The 18609-nt window shown below is 41.8% G+C and overlaps 1 protein-coding gene across 1 annotated transcript; it reads left to right on the top strand.

Moving 5' to 3' along the window:
* The first annotated feature begins 304 nt into the window (after window positions 1-304).
* On the top strand, window positions 305-17679 carry EHD1 (EH domain containing 1). The gene is made up of 5 exons (XM_053449425.1): window positions 305-823; window positions 8266-8363; window positions 15216-15628; window positions 16547-16711; window positions 17097-17679. The coding sequence occupies exons 1-5, from the start codon at window positions 420-422 to the stop codon at window positions 17619-17621; spliced, it is 1605 nt and encodes a 534-aa protein (XP_053305400.1). The 5' UTR covers window positions 305-419; the 3' UTR covers window positions 17622-17679.
* Window positions 17680-18609: the final 930 nt, after the last annotated feature.

Here is an 18609-nt window from a genome sequence, read left to right on the forward strand (position 1 = left end):
CCCTTGTATCTCCACAATCCTCCCCTTAACCTGTATGGTATAGGCGTGTAACTCCCTGCTTTACAAGCCCTATTACGACATTTAAAAAGAGGGAACCCAGATCACCCGTCACAGCTCGGGAGTAGGCAGTTAATAAAACGAGGTACAGTCACAGCAATAACTGAACATACTCCGAGGGAAGGCCTGAACTATTGCCCCTGACCTGCCTACACTGCGCTGTACAGACACACAGTTCACCCTGCACCCCGGGAGCGCGCGTTGGTGCACGCCCACCACTTCCACAGCGCGTGCTCGGCTGCCACAAGTGCGCCACGCCCAGCTAGCGGTAGCTCGTCAGCTTGAGCCGGATCCGTTACACCGGTTTTCTGCTTCAGTCGGTGTAGTTGGTTTGAATCAGTGACGTCAGTGGGCTCTACATCATGTTCAGCTGGGTGAGTAGCGATGCCCGGAGAAAGAAGGACCCGGAGCTGTTCCAGACCGTGTCCGATGGGCTCCGTAAGCTGTACACACAAAAGTTGTTGCCCCTGGAAGAAACTTACCGCTTCCACGAATTCCACTCACCGGCTTTGGAAGATGCAGATTTCAGTAACAAGCCCATGGTACTGCTGGTGGGCCAGTACAGCACGGGGAAGACCACCTTCATTCGCCACCTCATGGAACAGGACTTCCCCGGCATGAGGATCGGGCCTGAGCCCACCACGGACTCCTTCATCGCAGTAATGCACGGCCCGGTGGAGGGGGTAGTGCCCGGTAACGCACTCGTGGTGGATCCCAAAAAACCCTTCAGGAAGCTGAGCGCGTTCGGAAATGCCTTCCTTAATAGGTATAACAGTGTTTTTGTCTAAACCGGTACCCCGAAGTCTCCCACTCGCGGGTGTCATTCCACTATTAACATTTATGCACCCCACTGTGAGCCGGTAATACACACAAGGCGTGACAGTGTTTATCAGAGTCACTACCAGTCCTTGTTTTACGTTTTATTCCAACCCCAGTAAAATGCCCCACTATCCCACTACCTTTAAACCGCAATTTTACCATAGAGATGTAGTCATTTAGGTTGCAAAATGATGTCATCATGGTCCACACTTTTGTTATTCTCCTTAGATGGTTGTTTATATGTTAGTGTCCCTGTTAATATCTATCCCACATCCCCTTAATGAATAGCATAGGAGCCAAAGTCCGTGTGGTTATATTGCTGCAGAGCTGGTGTTGGAGATTAAAAAGAGACTTTAAAGCCCTGTGAGCATCCAATACACCTTCTGTGTGATTATCTCACGAACCTTTTGGAGTTATAAACCTTTTGCATGCTTTACCATCTAGGGACAGGAGAAGAAGAGTCCTTTCCCCAGTGCCATCTCCCCTCGATGAGGCTTCTCTACATATTTAAAATACTTAATTCATCTTCTGTGGGGAGTTAACGATGAGCACTAGCGCTGCAGCTTATGTGTTAAGGTGTCGCAAGTGTAAAATTGTGCTTGCGACTTAATGAAATAGGGGTTTATTGCAACCTAATACTTGGAGCTGTTACAAAGTCACACTTTATAAGCAGTACCTGTCCATTTCAGGCGTGTTTAATGATAAGGAATTCACAATGTATTAGGCATTATCGTAAATAGTCATTACTAGGCGAGAGAGTCAGCATGTTGAATGAGCTGTCTAATGTCAGTCTGGTCTTCATGATTTGAGCAGCTGGAAAGGTTAGACATTCCCTTCTTACGGCGTCAATATTGACACCGCGCAAGTCACAAAGTAGAAAAACGTGGCTGCATTTGTGTCAGTTCTAGTTTCATGATTCTGATGTCTGTTTTGGCCCTTAGTGTCTGAAGTTGGCTGTGGTGATCTGTGGATGTACTTGGGAAAACTACTAAGGTTTTAGGAATAATTGTAGACAACAGACTTAGTAACAGTGCACAATGCCAGTCAGCAGTTGCAAAGCACATTGGCATGTATAAAACGGGAAATGAAGTCATGGGAGGGGCATATCATCTTGCCTCTCTAAGTGATTAGTAAAACCCTACCTGGAATATGCGGTGCAAGGACATTATGGAACTAGAAAAGGTGTAAAGGACGGCGACAAAATTTAATGTAGGAAGTGATTCTTTACCTATATGTATTGGTGTTTACTGTACTCTGCATGATGCTGAATGTAAATTTGTATATTTTTCTCATTGGTGGTATCTACATACCTGGGAACATTCTGGCTCCGGCTACCCGGAGGCCACCCTTTCCGGATCCGGGTAAGAGGTCCCGGTAACGTCCTGACACACCTGATTGTTGGAGGGCAGGGCGTGGGATGTGCTGCACCCTGTAGTGACCCGAAAAAGGGGAGTGTCTGGGCGAGATCCAGAGAATTTCCAGGAATGGGTATTCTGTAGAAGAATGCCTAAGCAAAACTGGCAAAGGTTGTGGAAGATATGCATAACTTTGCTTCTGGCTGATGGGAAAATTGTAGAATGATCCGTTATAAATATATGTATGTATAATTTTTGTGGGGTAGTTTTGAAATCTGTGAGCCTTAATCAGGTTACAGGCTCAGGCCAGTTTATCTGATTTTAAAACGCAAATCGAATGTTCTCTCTTGTTCCCTAACCTTGAAGTAAAGGAACTTTGTTTTTGTAGGGCAATGTACTGGCACATTTCATTGTGTAAAAATTTTGTAAATGAGGGGGATCTCCAAAATGTCTTATGCTTGGGAGTTTCACTTTAGAGTTCCTGGAATCCCTACAGATTATTTTGCAGTCATCAGTCCAGATGCTTTCACTTGCATTTTTAAATGTGTCCTATAGATCATGAATTTGCTCATTAGCATACCTGGGAACTTAGTGGAGGTCCTGCTGACGTTGGTGGGAAACACCCCCATTTTAAAGGGAAAATAGGTGGGGAGTGGGGCGTGTCAAGACCCTGCTCCCGCAACCCAGAGGATTCGGCTCTTGAACCGGAGAAGCGGTGCTTCACCTGGCAATCTCCGGATCAGGTCCGGAGAGTTCCCAGGTATGCTGATTAGATGGTCCCCTTTCTCATGCCAGTATCTGCATGGGCTGTGTGCATGGAATTATGCCTTTTTTAAAAAGGGTTTCAAATGTTGGTAAGTGCAGTTTATTAGTACATTTTCTGACTTTTAGTTATCTGGTCAATACTGGTTAACTGAAAGCAAAAGAAAGACATCACCTTTCTGGAGTTGATCAAATATATATAAGAATTCTGTGGCTCTTCAAATAGGTATGAAGCGTTACTGAAGAAGCTTGACTGATGAGGGCTGTGTTTTGGGCAGTCCGGTGTCCTATGCAGGCTGCTGAACAGTAAATAAAAGTACTTTTAATATGGATTTGTTAAACCAGAAAACATACTTACTATTTGGGGGAGCTGCAGCAAACCAGCTCCTCTATGGGCCAACTTTTTAAATTACTGATTGGCTATGGGATTGCTCTCATTAGACCCCCCCCACCACTCTCAACCTGTGTCAAGCCTACACTACTACTTACTGGCAGGAGATATGTTCAGCCAAACATCTCCAGCATGGCAAATGGGGAGGTACAGTAAGGGGCAAATGCACAGGGGGGAGTCTGCAGATTCCCTCTGCATTATCAAGGGGGATGCCACAAAACATTATAGGGACCACTCCGTCAGATGCATTAACGGCTTGAGTGTCCGTTAGCATACCTGTGTGCAGCCAGGTGAAGGTTACATCTTTCCTGCATGTATAGGAATGCGCAGTCATCTATTTCAGTGTATACTAAACAAACAGTCTCAAACTGGGTTTGGTGTGTAAATAAGTAACACACCTGAAGGCAGACCTGCAGAAAACCAAGGAGGCATGGAATTTTTTTGTTACATTTTGTTATGTGTTAAATATAAACCAGTTAAAACAAAAAAATAGTTGACTGCAACAAGTCCTTCCACCGATCATAAGTGGAGTACAAAATTTGAATTTTCTTCCTTTCTCTTAGAAATATATCCATTCTTGGTACAAAATATCAGTTTCTAGCCATATAGTGTAGCACACAGGGTACCTACTATTCTGCCTAAATATCTTCATAGCCATGCAAGTTCTGTAGCTCTATGAAATGTGCGAGACAGTGGGGGTTTTTTTTATGTAAAACCCTGGCATAGAGAATACTTTTGGTTAAAAGTAAACCTAATGTTGAGTTACTATTGCCCTTGCCTCCGTGTATCACAGTATACATCTAGTACTCAGCCTAGAAAATACTGTTCCATCTCCTTCATTGTTCTGGTGTGCTGTATTTATTGAATTGGAGAAGTATTATAAATGTCTAGTCCCATTGAGTGGCACATATTTTTATGGTAAGATTGGGAATTCCTTGGACACTCGGCTCTTGGACTCATGTAATTGTGAGACAGGCTGGAGATCATTGTCTGTAAGCTGATCATTGTATAGTTGATTGACAAACCCTGCTTTTTTGGGCCTTTTTTAGGGTCAGGCAAACAGTGTAGAGAAGCATGTTATGATATGAACTTTCCTTCATCCTTTAAATGTATTTTTTTTTCCATCGAGCTATCCCACCCTTAAGAGGTATGCGTGAATCATTGGTGAGGATCAGAGCCAACACAGCTTATTTGCAGCACAGCCTTTTTTAAGTGCTTAAAGCAGATGCATAAATACAGTTAATTATCAGCATTTTTGTATGATCTGGTAATATTGTAGATGCTGCAGGTATGGTTCTGTACCTCCTTACTTTACAGGCCACTGACCACTCGCTGCGTGAAGAGATTGTACACCTTTCAGGGCTTGGACAGATTTCATCCTTGTACTATAATTTTATTTAGGTTCAATAAACCACTTAGAGTTAGAAACCAAACTCTTAATATGTGTTTATATGATGGTCTAATAGATAGAGATGGAAAAAAACAGAAAGATAGGGCCCTTTTTTTCGGAACAATTGAAACAAAATGGAGTGTGTGCTAAGGTGCAAATTCAATTCAGTCCCATTCATGTAGGAGGATTAGAGGACATCTTTTGTTTTTTTGTGTTAGTATTTTTTTTCTTTTTTGTTGTGTTTGAGGGAAAGAGGGGGTTACCTGTTTTCATGTATAGTTGAAATATTCTTAACATATACAGACCTTGTTCCAGTTGCAACAAATTTTTTTTGAAAGTTTTGAAAAGCAAATTTGGTTTATTTGCTGAATAAGCTGTACGTTTTTTGTTCAGAGCATGATACTCTTGTGTACGCTGCATTTCATGTTCCCAGTATAACAAAATAATTTTAAACTTGTAAAACTACTCCACTCTTAACTTTTTTTCCTGTAGATTCAAAATTTCGAAAAATGTCTAGATAATTATTCTTACACGTTAAGACCACAGGTCTTGTATAATTTGCACCCTAAGGGTTAACACATATAATGGATCCATTTGTGATCTATATATAAAAAAATAAACAGGTGGAAATGTTAGCAAGTGATTGTTCAGCTGCCCCAAAAGACAGATGCAAAAGGGGCATGTATGGCTAGATCAGTCTTGTTATTACAGGAATCAGCTGTTGTTTCAGCAGAGAATTTGTGGTATGCAAATAAAGAGAGCAGAAGCCTTGATGATGTCCATATAAATGATGTCCTCTTCAAGTTTTTTTTCTTGCATGATACTCTACGTGCCTTTTTGTAGTATGATGTAAAGGTACACTTCATCCATCGTATGGATATTATGATTTTGTCACCTTATTTTTTTTTATGTACAAATGCATAGCGGGATCCATCAGATATGTTGGCTCTGTTTTCCCCACCCTCTATCTGCCCTGCAGGAGATGTGTTCCATGAAATAAACCTCCTGCTTAGCAATTCGCATGTGTGGCTACTCTGTACCAGCCAGTTCCAGTGCTGGTTCACTTAAGCTTTCTGGGGGATCCAGTGAGCCTCCTTCTGCTCATACTCAGGAAAGGCTTGTATTAACTTACATGGGTGCTTCATCTAGTGCTCAAACTGAGAAACAGTGAGGATACTAAGCTGCACTATCTTTAGTACAGGGCTTGACAAATTTGTTGCGAATCTCGGCGCCAGGTAAAAAAGTTAGGAGCCAGGATTTTTTTTAAACTAACAGTTGGTCAGGAGGGATCCGATCATCATCAGCCCACTTACTAAACTCACAGCGTTTGACCTGGAAGCACCCTGGACTTTCAGGTCAGTGCTGTTTGTTTGTTTTTTTTAAATACATTTTTTTCATTTTTTTAACTCTTTCGATGCTGATGTTCCATTGGAGCACAGCATTGACAGATATTTAGTCCCCAAAAGCTTGTGGGGACAAATGTTAACCCCTGCAATGCCACAAATGTGTCATACACAATTGTGGCATTGAAGGGGTTAACGCTGCACTGTCGCTCTCATGGAGTGATCAGGCAGCAGGGGGGTGTTGGGGCTGGTCTCCACACTCATGGCAGACCAAAGAACCCTCTCACCCTGGCCCTGAAGCTGCCTCTGGCAGCTGGGAAGCAATTGCTGGTCTATAGACCAGCCACTGCAGGGAGGGGAGTCTATGATGACTGCTGTAGGCTTCTATGCCTACAGGAATCATCAAAGGGCTTGTGGGGGCTCGTTTTTTTGCTGTTGCTGGTCTGCCTGGGCTTCCAGGCAGACCACCGGCAGCAGAGCCCCTTACAAAATGGGAGTTAACACAATTGTGGCATTGAAGGGGTTAACGCTGCACTGTCGCTCTCAGGGAGCGATCAGGCAGCAGGGGGTGTTGGGGCTGGTCTCCACACTCATGTGGAGACCGAAGAACCCTCTCCCCTGTCCCTGAAGCTGCCTCTGGCAGCTGGGACTCAATTGCTGGTCTATGGACCAGCCATTGCAGAGGGAGTCTCTTTGATGACTGCTGTAGGCTTCCATACCTACAGGAGTCATCAAAGGGCTTGTGGGGGCTCGTTTTTGCTGTTGCTGGTCTGTCTGAGCTTCCAGGCAGACCACCAGCAGCAAAGCCCCCAAAACGGGAATTAACCCCTAAATGCCGCGATCGCGGCATTGAAGGGGTTAACGCTGCGCTGTCGCTCCCATGGAGCGATCAGGCAGCTGGGGGGTGTTGGGTGAGGTCCCCAGACTTGTGTGGGGACCCAATCAACACACAAACCCCTTCCCTGAGGCTGCCTGTGGCAGCTGAAAACACGATTGCTGCTTTTCCAGCAACCGCGTTTTCAGCCTACAGGATCACTCCGTGGGAGGGATCTCAGGCTCGGGGGCGGGCTCTGAGTGGCTGTGCTGTCTGCCCAGACTTCTGGGCAGACAGTAGAAGCAGCGCCCCCGTGTGGTGACTCAGCCTCTTACATCCACAATTTTTACTGGATGTAAGAGGCTGACAAAACCTAGGCGCCAGGACAAAATTCTCTGTCGCCATGGCGACCTGGCGCCTGGGATTTGTCGAGCCCTGCTTTAGTAGGTACTTGTTTTGTGCAGGAAAACAATTGTAATACATACTTCATATGCATTTATGGTTGGTAGACTGTCCCCTTTTGGCATACAGAGCCCATGCCCCTTCAGTTGCGACCTAAGTAACTGGGCATAGCTAAAACATGTTTCTATAGATACCATTTACTAGTTATTTATCATAACCTCTAAGATGCAAGGGTGGCGTCTCCTGTTTCACTGTACATTTTTACATAGGCAAATATACAATGTCTTAATAACAGTGATACCCTCTTATTAATGAACGACTGGTTCAAAAAAAAAATCACCTTGGTATGACCCAAAATATCACGACTGCCTTTAGTGGGGACATACAGAGAATTAACTTGCTTTTATTTAATGTTCACATTAGGGCTGCAACTAACGATTATTTTAATAATCGATTAGTTGGCCGATTATTTTTTCGATTAATCGGATAAAAAAAAAAACAATATTTAATAATTTAATGAAATGCCCTGCACCCACCCACACTCTGCCCCATCAGTTTCCCACCCGGCAATCATATTTATTCTCTCTCTCTCTCTCTCTCTCTCTCTCTCTCTCTCTCTCTCTCTCTCTCTCTCTCTCTCTCTCTCTCTCTCTCTCTCTCTCTCTCTCTCTCTCTCTCTCTCTCTCTCTCTCTCTCTCTCTCTCTCTCTCTCTCTCTCTCTCTCTCTCTCTCTCTCTCTCTCTCTCCAACGACTAATCGATAACGGAAATCGTCGACAACGATTCCCGTTATCGATTTTATCGATTCGTTGTTTCAGGTCTAGTTCACATATTCCACTGTGTTTAATGCTCAAAGAAGAATGTTTTTATGTGACATACCCTTTAATATACTTTATTTTTACGATTGTAACAAATTTTATTTTTCATTGTCAGGTTTATGTGTGCGCAGATGCCTAACCCTGTGTTAGAGAGTATTAGCATTATAGACACTCCAGGTATCCTGTCCGGGGAGAAGCAACGAATCAGTAGAGGTAAGAAGCCTTTTTTTGTTTGTTTTTCTCTCCACCACACCAAATGATTGCTATTCACAGCATCTGAAAGTTTGTATTTTCAGAGAGATTGGCTGGGTTCCTTGTGTCTGATGGCCCCCAAGCTTCTAAACTCTATATTAAAGGCTTATAGGAAGTCCAACCTCAATTACTGTTTTTAAAACACAGTGAGAAAATATTCCTCCCCATACATCTACACATTGTGATTTGGCAATGTGAACCCACCAAGGGCACAAAGAGGGCTTAGTTAAACATATAATGTAAAGGCATAAAAGAAGTTGTACAAATAACGTTGAGTTCTATAGTAACTAGTTACTTATGATGTTCTAGTAACTTATTCAGCAGTACACCGGATGATGATATGGCTCCCCAAGTTGAATGTGGTATAAGTGTCAGAGCAGTCAGCAAGTCGCTGGTATCATAGACAGTTGTTAGTTTTTACTGTATCATCAAATGGTAAAGGTACACATTTGATATTTTAAGTGTCAAAGTCCCCTCATCTGGATTTGAGAGTTGAGTGATATGGCATGATGGGGGGGGGGGGCATATGGGGAAAATGCTCTCCTCCACTAACCGGACACTTGGATCAAAGTATATGTAATTTTCAAGATAGTAGGCTTTCGCGCTGCTCTCTTGATGAGCAGTATCAGCTAAAGTGGCAGACATGTTTCTAAACATGTGAAAACCCCTCTCAAAATGAGGTAACTGTATCCAGTAATTTCATTACAATCCTAGGGATCGTCAAATACAGGTAAAAGCTACAGTGTATGCATATTCTTTCAGCTTTTTTTTTTTTTTTGTGGGAAAGTTGGTAGTGAACTAAAAATGCTAAAATAACTAATCTCAATGGATTTCATCCCAAAAAAGGAATCTTTCACTCCTCCCCAGCATGCCTAAGATAACTGCCGTACCAGGCGCTGCCCAGTTGAAGATCTTTGTATAAGTTATTTAGAAATATGGCTTGCTTTGTATACACAGTGTATATTAGAGTAATATTTTAGACAAGCCTCTTGTGATTGCTTTCATAGGAATCTTCTGTATATTTAATGAACCTATTAAATATTAGGTTGAGCATGCAAAAGCCGTGCTACCCCTTCCATGTTCTAGAACGGCTCCCATCAAACCTAGACTGGCCATCTGACACACTAGGGAAACTGGGTGCTGTAGCAGGCAGCCGTGCGTATCCGGCCGTAGGCCGCACTTGCATCATCAGACGGCCGCTGGCCTTAAATTGCCAGGGCCGCCTCGTCATCACTAGTCCTGTACTGGCTCCTGTGATGCTCAGCTAACCAAGGGTCTTCACATCAAATGTTGATTGTATTCTTTTTCTGTTTACTCACTTTGCATGTTAAATGATCGTATTTGCCTAAAACTTTTGTACAGTGGTGTGTGTGTGTGTTCAAAAAGTGAGTTAATGTTGAAAGCAAAACTCTTTAAAAGCTTTTAAATTTAGTATATCTTTCACAAAATGTCAACTGCTAACATTTTTGTCCAGCAACACCGCTGAGTATGGCAATACCCCGCAGCTTATGTTCACATCAATATCTCCAGATGTTAGGTCACACTTATGGTGTTCAGGTGGTACAGGTTTTCTGGACAGGGTGTATAAAACATCAAACTAATGGCACAGCTTTTTATTCACTAAAGAAGCAGGTGTTTTGAATACATGTGCAAGCACAATAACTTTATAACCCTAGAATTTCCAGTGACCAACTAGTACTTGATCACTTGTTCCTGTATTTGTTCCCATTACATGTGTACTCAGCAATTCCTTTATGCCGGAAGGAGTGTACCGGGGAAGATAAAGCCCTAGTAACCTTTGTCCAATAGGCAGGAAGTGTCTTTGAACAAAGCTGTAATCGCTCGAGGATTTGATTGTAAAATTGACGTTTTCCTAGATTTCTAAGAGTTTGTCTATGGTATATGGCGACAAAGCCCATATGTCTGACTTGGGAAAAGGAGGACCAAGTAGATTCATCTGAGGTTTTTCCACATGAAAACTAAGTTGTACTATCCAGGCTTCTGTGTCTTTAGCGAAGTCTTTAACTTGTGTCTGGTTAGGTGGTTAGGTCTATTGTGTTATTGCACTGCCATGGTATAAATATACATATAGTTTTTTGTAAATTGGGATTTTGTTTGCATAGTTCGCTAGGTAACAAGCATTAGTGATAGCAGTTTTATTACTGTGCTCCACAGCATTGTGATTGAGCAGGAAACGGGAGTCGACGTGGAGCAGGTCAGCTATTGTGTTATGTGAACGCTGGGACACCCCTGTTATGAAAATTGTGCTTTGTTCCTCTTAACTAAACGAAATTGAATGCATGGCAGGGAGGAGGTTTATGTAATGCCAGAGTTATGAGGGGAAGAGGATCAGCCTGCTTATTAAAGGCATGGAGTGTTCCCCCTGATAACCTCTGTTCCTGGAACACTCACCCTAAAGTAGTGTACTGTTGATTTATGGTCAGTCAGTTTTTGATCTGATTTGTGCTTTCCTCATGCTGTTACCAGCAGTAAGAATTAGAATGGGCTGTGTTTGGCTAATGTTTTGCATGAAGATTAAATTAAGGAGCAAGGCAAGGGTGCCAGGGCCGGATTAAGAGCATCATTGGCCTGGTGCTGAGGATTTTGGTGGGCCTTTTTATGGAAATAGACAAAATAAACAGAATCTTAACTCCTCTGCATCCATGTGTACTGGATAAAGAGAACATCAGTGCTCGGCAGATAGTAGAAAATAGAATCATATGTGATGGGATTGGGAGTGCATCAATACGCTAAAAAAAGTCATCATATACGGGACGCCTGAAACCTCAATTTAGTGCCACTAATCCGTTTTTAATAAGATATGCAGAATGAAATAGAGTAAATAACACAAAACCTTTACTTTTTCTGTCACTGATTTTTGGCCCTAGAAAGTTTTGTCCTCTGAAGTTACTACAAATTCAGGAGGGTGTTTTATCTCTTGATAAGTACAATTAAATAGTTCTATTTATTCTTACAGTAAGGATAGTGCCAGGAAACAGATGACCAAATACACACCTGGACAGACTCTGCCACGTCCATACCACACGCCAGGACAGGCACTGACACCCAAAAACACACACGCCAGGACAGGCTCTGACACGCAAACACACACACCTCAGGACAGGCTCTGCCACACTGATACCCAAACACACACACGTCAGGACAGGCTCTGCCACACTGATACCCAAACACACACACGTCAGGACAGGCTCTGCCACACTGACACCCAAACACACACACACCAGGACAGGCTCTGCCACACTGATACCCAAACACACACACACCAGGACAGGCTCTGCCACACTGACACCCAAACACACACACCTCAGGACAGGCTCTGCCACACTGATACCCAAACACACACACGTCAGGACAGGCTCTGCCACACTGATACCCAAACACACACACGTCAGGACAGGCTCTGCCACACTGACACCCAAACACACACACACCAGGACAGGCTCTGCCACACTGATACCCAAACACACACACACCAGGACAGGCTCTGCCACACTGACACCCAAACACACACACACCAGGACAGGCTCTGCCACACTGACACCCAAACACACACACCAGGACAGGCTCTGCCACACTGACACCCAAACACACACACACCAGGACAGGCTCTGCCACACTGACACCCAAACACACACACACCAGGACAGGCTCTGCCACACTGACACCCAAACACACACACACACACCAGGACAGGCTCTGCCACACCACACCCAAATACACACACACACCTGAAATGTAGATGTTGGTGTCCCTCTGTGTTGACTCTATAAACTGTCATCTAGCCCACGTTGGATAAGGAACCAACCAGTGTAATCTGGTATAGGGAAAGTTAGGGGGCTTTAATGTTTTAGCAAATGAACAATAACTGGGGGGAAATAACAGACAACTCCTCTCTTAGATTAAGTACACAAAAGCACAATAAAAAGTTTGTCAAAGTCTTTAGAATTAAAGCACACCTGTCATTGTAAAATGGCATTATCAATTTGTAGGTTGGTGACTTTTTATATAAACATTGTGCTAGCCGGTTGTATAGTTGAAGCTTATGTTTTAACTTAAATTTGTATCCTATTATATGAGCTGGCATTGAGATAAATAGCACCATTCCAGGTCAGTATAACTTATATACATTAGCAAGGCATTTTACTAGCACATGCGTGTCTTACATATGGGTCCCTGGGGTGGAGCAATTGGAGACCAGGGAGGGCCAATGCTCCATTCCCCCATGCCAGCTTTTCCAAGAGACTAGAAGTCTGCAGGGTACGGACCAGGATTCCTATGGGGCTTGCACAAGGCACAGTTGCTGGGCATTAAAAACCCCTGGAGCCTGATGATCAGGGAGACTGTTGTGGGAAGAGGGAGTTCCCCTGTGCTCCCAGGGCAAGGAGAGGCCCTGAAGACTGTCCCTGAGCCAAGTGTGGCAAAACCTGCCTGGACCGTTTTGTGTGATGCCTGGGGTAGCTAAGTCTGGTTGGGAGGTCTAGTTAGTGGGTGTTTAGTCTGGGCTAGCATAGTATAGTTAGAGAGGGCTCCAGTTGGGAGCTAGGTTGGTTGTTTTTTTTTTTTGTTTGTTTTAGTGTTTTATTTGAGCAGTTGCCGATAAATCACTGTTTTCTACAAGTCTGTGTTCCTGAGCCTTATTGCTATTCCTAGAGGACTGTTCTTAAGACCCCTTACTGTGACATTGATGGCCCTCAAACACACACACACACACACACTGTTTTACATGCCTGCAATGAAAGACCGGCCCAGTCTAATACACCAAACTCAAAGAACACCACTTACCATTAACTACAGGAGTGTTTTGGAGGGGTTGTTTTATTATGTGTTAAGCAAATGTACATTTACCCCTTTAACTAGATTTCTTCCCAAATAGAAACTGTAATGGTTATTGCCTAATATGGCCCGTTGAATTTGACTCCTGAACTTTTTAACTACTTTTTTCCAACAATTCTGGTGGTTGTGACAACAGCTAGAGTTTGAGCGATCTAGGGGATGGGACAAGTCCCCAAGGTAATGGGGTAGTTTCCCTTTAACTATTAAGGCAGCTTCCTTAGATTCAGTATTGCATTCCTGTGTACAGTGCTGGCCTTATCTGAAGGTTAATACAAAATGATTGGCTTCCTTGGAATAGAGATGGGATTTTTGGTATGTGTGAATAGTCCAGGCTGTTTTTCCCATAAGCGTGTGTCTAAAATAGTACCTACTTAATGGCGCAAACATTGAATTGATTTAATGCATTAAAGGGTCATTACTGCAGTACTTTATAGGTTGGATTATGTTACAACTGAAGTTATGATGGCAAATGAGTTATTATTGATCTCATGAAGTTAATCAGAACACACCCTTTTCCATGATGTGATCTGGAAAAGTGGTCATCAATAATTGTGCCCTGTGAAAAGCCCTCCACTCCCTAAATATGGGGAACATGTATTCTCAGTGTGCTGAGATACTGTCGCTGTTGGTGTTTAATAATTATGATGGAATTCTAAATCCACTGTTGATTTATCGTGCGAGGCAGTAGAAGACTGAAGCTAACCTTCTTTGATAGGTAATTTGTCTAAGAGCTTTCATTTGGGCTATCGTTACATTATGTATGTGACTCATTGTTGGTGCGGAATGTATTTGAAGCTATCTCTATGAAGTGAGATACGGAAGGTGACTTGCTCTATTGGTGTGCTGACACTTGTCCAACATTAAGAAAAGGTGTTAACCTCCTGCCCCATTTATGCAGTAGATTTTTTTTTTTCCCCCTCAAACTTTTCCCCCTTTTTCATTGGACCTTAATGTTTTTCATTTTAGAGCCTTGTGTTTGCCTTTAAAGGTGACTCCCATGATATTTTCCTGTACAAGGCATACTTATATTGTCAAAAGGGTATCTAGCAATGTATGCCAAATAGGTTTTTGTTACTTTAAACAGACAAGCCAGGCGACTTTAAGTTAAACACGGGTGTTTCTTAGGTCCTGTTTTTCCCAGTGTGATTTACATGCAGAACATCCAGTGTTCGCTAGAATTATCCCCTTTTTACGAGCTGGACTTTAGACACTGAGTAGAGTACCAGCTTGACCTTAAAGAAGCACTTTATGTAAAGCTTTACCTAAGGATATTTGATGCCATGTGATTACTTTGCTTTGTGCAGTTGGTACCCTGCTCCGATTTCCAAGAATTTTCCATGTCACGAGAACTAGCTTTTTAAATATGTTTAAGGGCATGTGAGGAACCTTTAAGTACATTATAAAATTACTATATATACAACTTTTTACAACGGAGATTTCTGTAAACAGGAAGAGAGACGTGCTGCATTTTTTACTTTACAGTCCTCTCCAACATGAGTTTTAGCATGCTTTTTAAATTTGCTTTTCATGTAATATTTGATTTGAAGTTGACGTACAATGCACAAACATAGAATTTATCAAGAATGTTTAATACACCTTATCAAAAAGTAATTACAAATAGCAAGACCTACAGTACCTTTTGCTCAACAGGCTGTACTAAAGGTAAACTTGGTTGAATATTTACATTAACTTGTCTCCTTGGCCTCTTTCCTGTTTTTAGCAATGCTTCATTTCTCAGACTAAGCCATTTTGGCACTACTACATTTTGTATTTCTGGATTGGAACTTTTTATTCCTTTATTTAAATTGTATAGTTTTTATTTAAAGGTATCCTTAAAAATGTTGCGACAGGGAGTTCTATGTCTTAACACCTTCACTTTTTAAAGTGGTAAGCTCTTCTCTTTTAGATGCTGCAATGTGTATTTGGACTATAGTGTGTAATGGTCTTCTGCTTCCTCAGGTTATGACTTTGCAGCAGTGCTGGAGTGGTTTGCCGAGAGGGTGGATCGCATCATTCTGCTCTTCGATGCTCACAAGCTGGACATTTCTGATGAATTTTCAGAAGTCATCAAAGCCCTTAAAAACCATGAGGACAAAATCCGTGTTGTGCTGAATAAGGCTGACCAGATCGAGACCCAACAATTAATGAGGGTGTATGGGGCCCTAATGTGGTCTCTTGGAAAGATCATAAACACTCCTGAGGTGGTGCGGGTTTATATTGGTTCGTTCTGGTCACATCCTTTACTAATTCCTGACAATCGCAAACTATTTGAAGCAGAAGAACAGGACTTATTCAAGGATATCCAGTCTCTACCTAGAAACGCAGCTCTACGCAAGCTGAATGACCTAATTAAGCGAGCAAGACTAGCTAAGGTAAAGTATCTGGATGTTCCTGTATTGCAAAATATGTGCACATGCTTTTTTTCCCCTCTGTAACTTGTCTTGAGTATAGATTATAGTTCTGTATACAGTAATGGCATTTAGCATTAAGGGAAACAAATTTGTCCAAACCTCCTTTATCTGCATACTTGGAGGCAGCCATTGCTTACCATCACGTGACTTTCCTTGCTCAGACAACACACTAACCTGATTCTTTATGGCAACAATAATGCAGACAGTTTCTCCATAAACGTTTATTATCCTGTTCCTCTTTAGACTTTAGTGTATTTACCACAGGCAGTATGATAAGGAATCAGGGCATGTGTCTAGGCTATGCCAAAATAACAGAGATGCAGGTGCCTAAAAACATATTATATAAAAATGTTTTTGTTTGAAAAGAGTGTTAGATAAGTGGATTAGTCTTCCAGGAGAAGGAACACAATAAGTGAATTTAAACATGAGTATGACTATCCTGAATCTAAAACGAAACCAATGAATATTTGATATTGGTGTGTGGGTTTAATGCAGGAAAAAATAACGCGCAAGATGGGCTAAATAGTTTTCCCTGCTTTCCAGTTCTGTTTTATGTATATATAAAAAAGCAATATCTAAGAGCAACTAATCTGTAAACTGTAATTTTTGTAACTAATATGATGCTATTTTGTTTACTTGTATTTATATTGCGCTAACAACTTACACAGCACTTCTTACAATACATACATTTAAAGAGTAATCTAAAATCTAGTATTGGCAGCTGATGAGTGAAACAATACTCTAATATTTCCCTATAAGGTCAATAACAGATATAAACTGTACCACACTTTGTGTGGATTACGTTTTGTAATTAAATCTGTTACTTATAAAGCAGAAGCTCACATTTTGGATTTTCTGTATCTCTGTTTACTCCTTAAGGTCCATGCCTACATTATAAGTGCTTTAAAAAAAGAAATGCCAAATGTCTTTGGAAAGGAGAATAAGAAGAAGGAGCTGATACACAATTTGGCTGAGATTTACATAAAGATAGAAAAAGAGCATCAAATCTCCCCTGGAGACTTCCCTAACCTGAAGAAGATGCAGGTAAGAAGACCAGTTTTAATTATTATTTAAAATATTGCTTACATATTTGTCAATGCTGGTATTGCACATGATATACTCAGCCAGGAGATTTTTGGGTTGGCCTGTGGCTGGTCCATAATGCCACCGATGGGTAAGGATACACAGATGTACTAAGTCAGTCAGATTGCTCTACATTACTAACTATAGGTTACATTACCAAAGTAATTAAACAAATGTATCCAGGTTCAATATAACACATTAAGCACAGATTAGATATTGGTATTCCGGTCATGTTGTCAAATCCATGGGTTAGTGTTTATTTCATGTAGCAACTTGTGTGCTAGCCACAACTTACAGTATTGCTTACCCTAATGAACTACATTAATGAATACATTTGTATTTGCAGGAGCTCCTGATTACGCAGGACTTTGCAAAGTTCCAGTCCCTGAAACCAAAGTTGCTGGACACAGTAGATGACATGTTGGCTAATGACATTGCCCGACTAATGGTTATGGTGAGGCAGGAAGAGTCTCAGATGACCAACCAGGTGGTGAAGGGTGGTGCATTTGAGGGTACAATGAATGGGCCTTTTGGGCATGGTTATGGTGAGGGAGCAGGAGAAGGCATCGATGATGTTGAATGGGTAGTGGCTAAGGACAAGCCCACATATGATGAGATATTCTACACGCTGTCACCAGTCAATGGGAAGATTACAGGTGCCAGTGCCAAGAAGGAAATGGTAAAGTCTAAACTACCCAACACTGTGTTGGGCAAGATCTGGAAGCTGGCAGATGTTGATCGAGATGGGCTCCTGGATGATGAGGAGTTTGCACTGGCTAATCACCTAATTAAAGTAAAATTAGAAGGTCATGAGCTACCAACTGACCTCCCCCCTCATCTTGTACCGCCATCTAAAAGGAGGAACGAGTGAAGCAACACACACACAGCTTTGTTCCACTTTTTCAATATTAAACATCTCCCTGAAAGAACTGTTATAGTGGGGTGAATTTAAAATAAATTTATACGTGTGTATATTCCTATAGCACAGCTTTATAAATAAAGAAAACAGGACTATTTGAAGAAGCAATGTGAAAGGTATGTTAAGTGAAGAATTCAAAATTAATATTGGATTGATACAGCTGAAGACCTGTATCTCTTCTGGGTGATTTTGACTCTAGAAGGTTTATTACAGATGGGTCTAGAAATGAAGATTAATAAGAGTTAAATCTTACGCTGTTAAAAGTCCTCTCCATAGTGCCAACTTTGATAACATGGGCTCACTGGATAAACAGATTTCTTGAGCTGCCCTGATGTCCCAAGAAACCCTGACTTAAAGAGCTTACACAGTTTCCAAAACCTTAAATTGATGCCTGGATCTTAAAAATGCTCTTTTCTATTAAATTGGCCTTTCCTAGTTTTGAAAGCAGGTTATAGATCCAACAAGCTTTCAAACCCTTATTGTTATCTTATTTGATACTCCACATGGCTTCCTTTGCTTGTACTGCAGGTAGCCATAAGAATTTGAATGCTGCTACTATGCATTTACCTGCTCTAAGCAATATACATTTTTTATGTTTAGTTTGATTCTTTGCTACTTAGACTGTGATGCTGCTTACAATCCAAATGTCTTACAAAGCAGGACATGTTTAACAGTATGAAATAAATGAGAATATCCAGGCAGTTGAAGTCACTGTTTATACATGGCTTTTATTTGCCCTCCCCTTCTAGGTTTTCAGTATTAAAGATATTTTCTTACTTCTGAGCCAATATTTAGATCCTGTTTCATATTTAGGGATATAAAAGATAATCTTTTTTTTCTTTAAATAATTAGATGCTATACCTTCAGTATTTGAATATGTTTTTGCAAAAGTATCCGCACCAGCCTGTGCCTTTCCCAGCATGTGATTCAAATATCACTT

The sequence above is a fragment of the Spea bombifrons genome, chromosome 10, assembly GCF_027358695.1.
Source record: "Spea bombifrons isolate aSpeBom1 chromosome 10, aSpeBom1.2.pri, whole genome shotgun sequence".
NCBI classification, from domain to species: domain Eukaryota; kingdom Metazoa; phylum Chordata; class Amphibia; order Anura; family Pelobatidae; genus Spea; species Spea bombifrons.

Bases quoted from the DNA above. Each gene is read 5' to 3' on its own strand.
- EHD1 (XM_053449425.1), top strand. From the start codon at position 420: ATGTTCAGCTGGGTGAGTAGCGATGCCCGGAGAAAGAAGGACCCGGAG. The intron at 8,364-15,215 runs GTAAGAAGCCTT...CTGCTTCCTCAG, and splicing joins GAAGCAACGAATCAGTAGAG to GTTATGACTTTGCAGCAGTG. The intron at 16,712-17,096 runs GTAAGAAGACCA...TTGTATTTGCAG, and splicing joins CTAACCTGAAGAAGATGCAG to GAGCTCCTGATTACGCAGGA.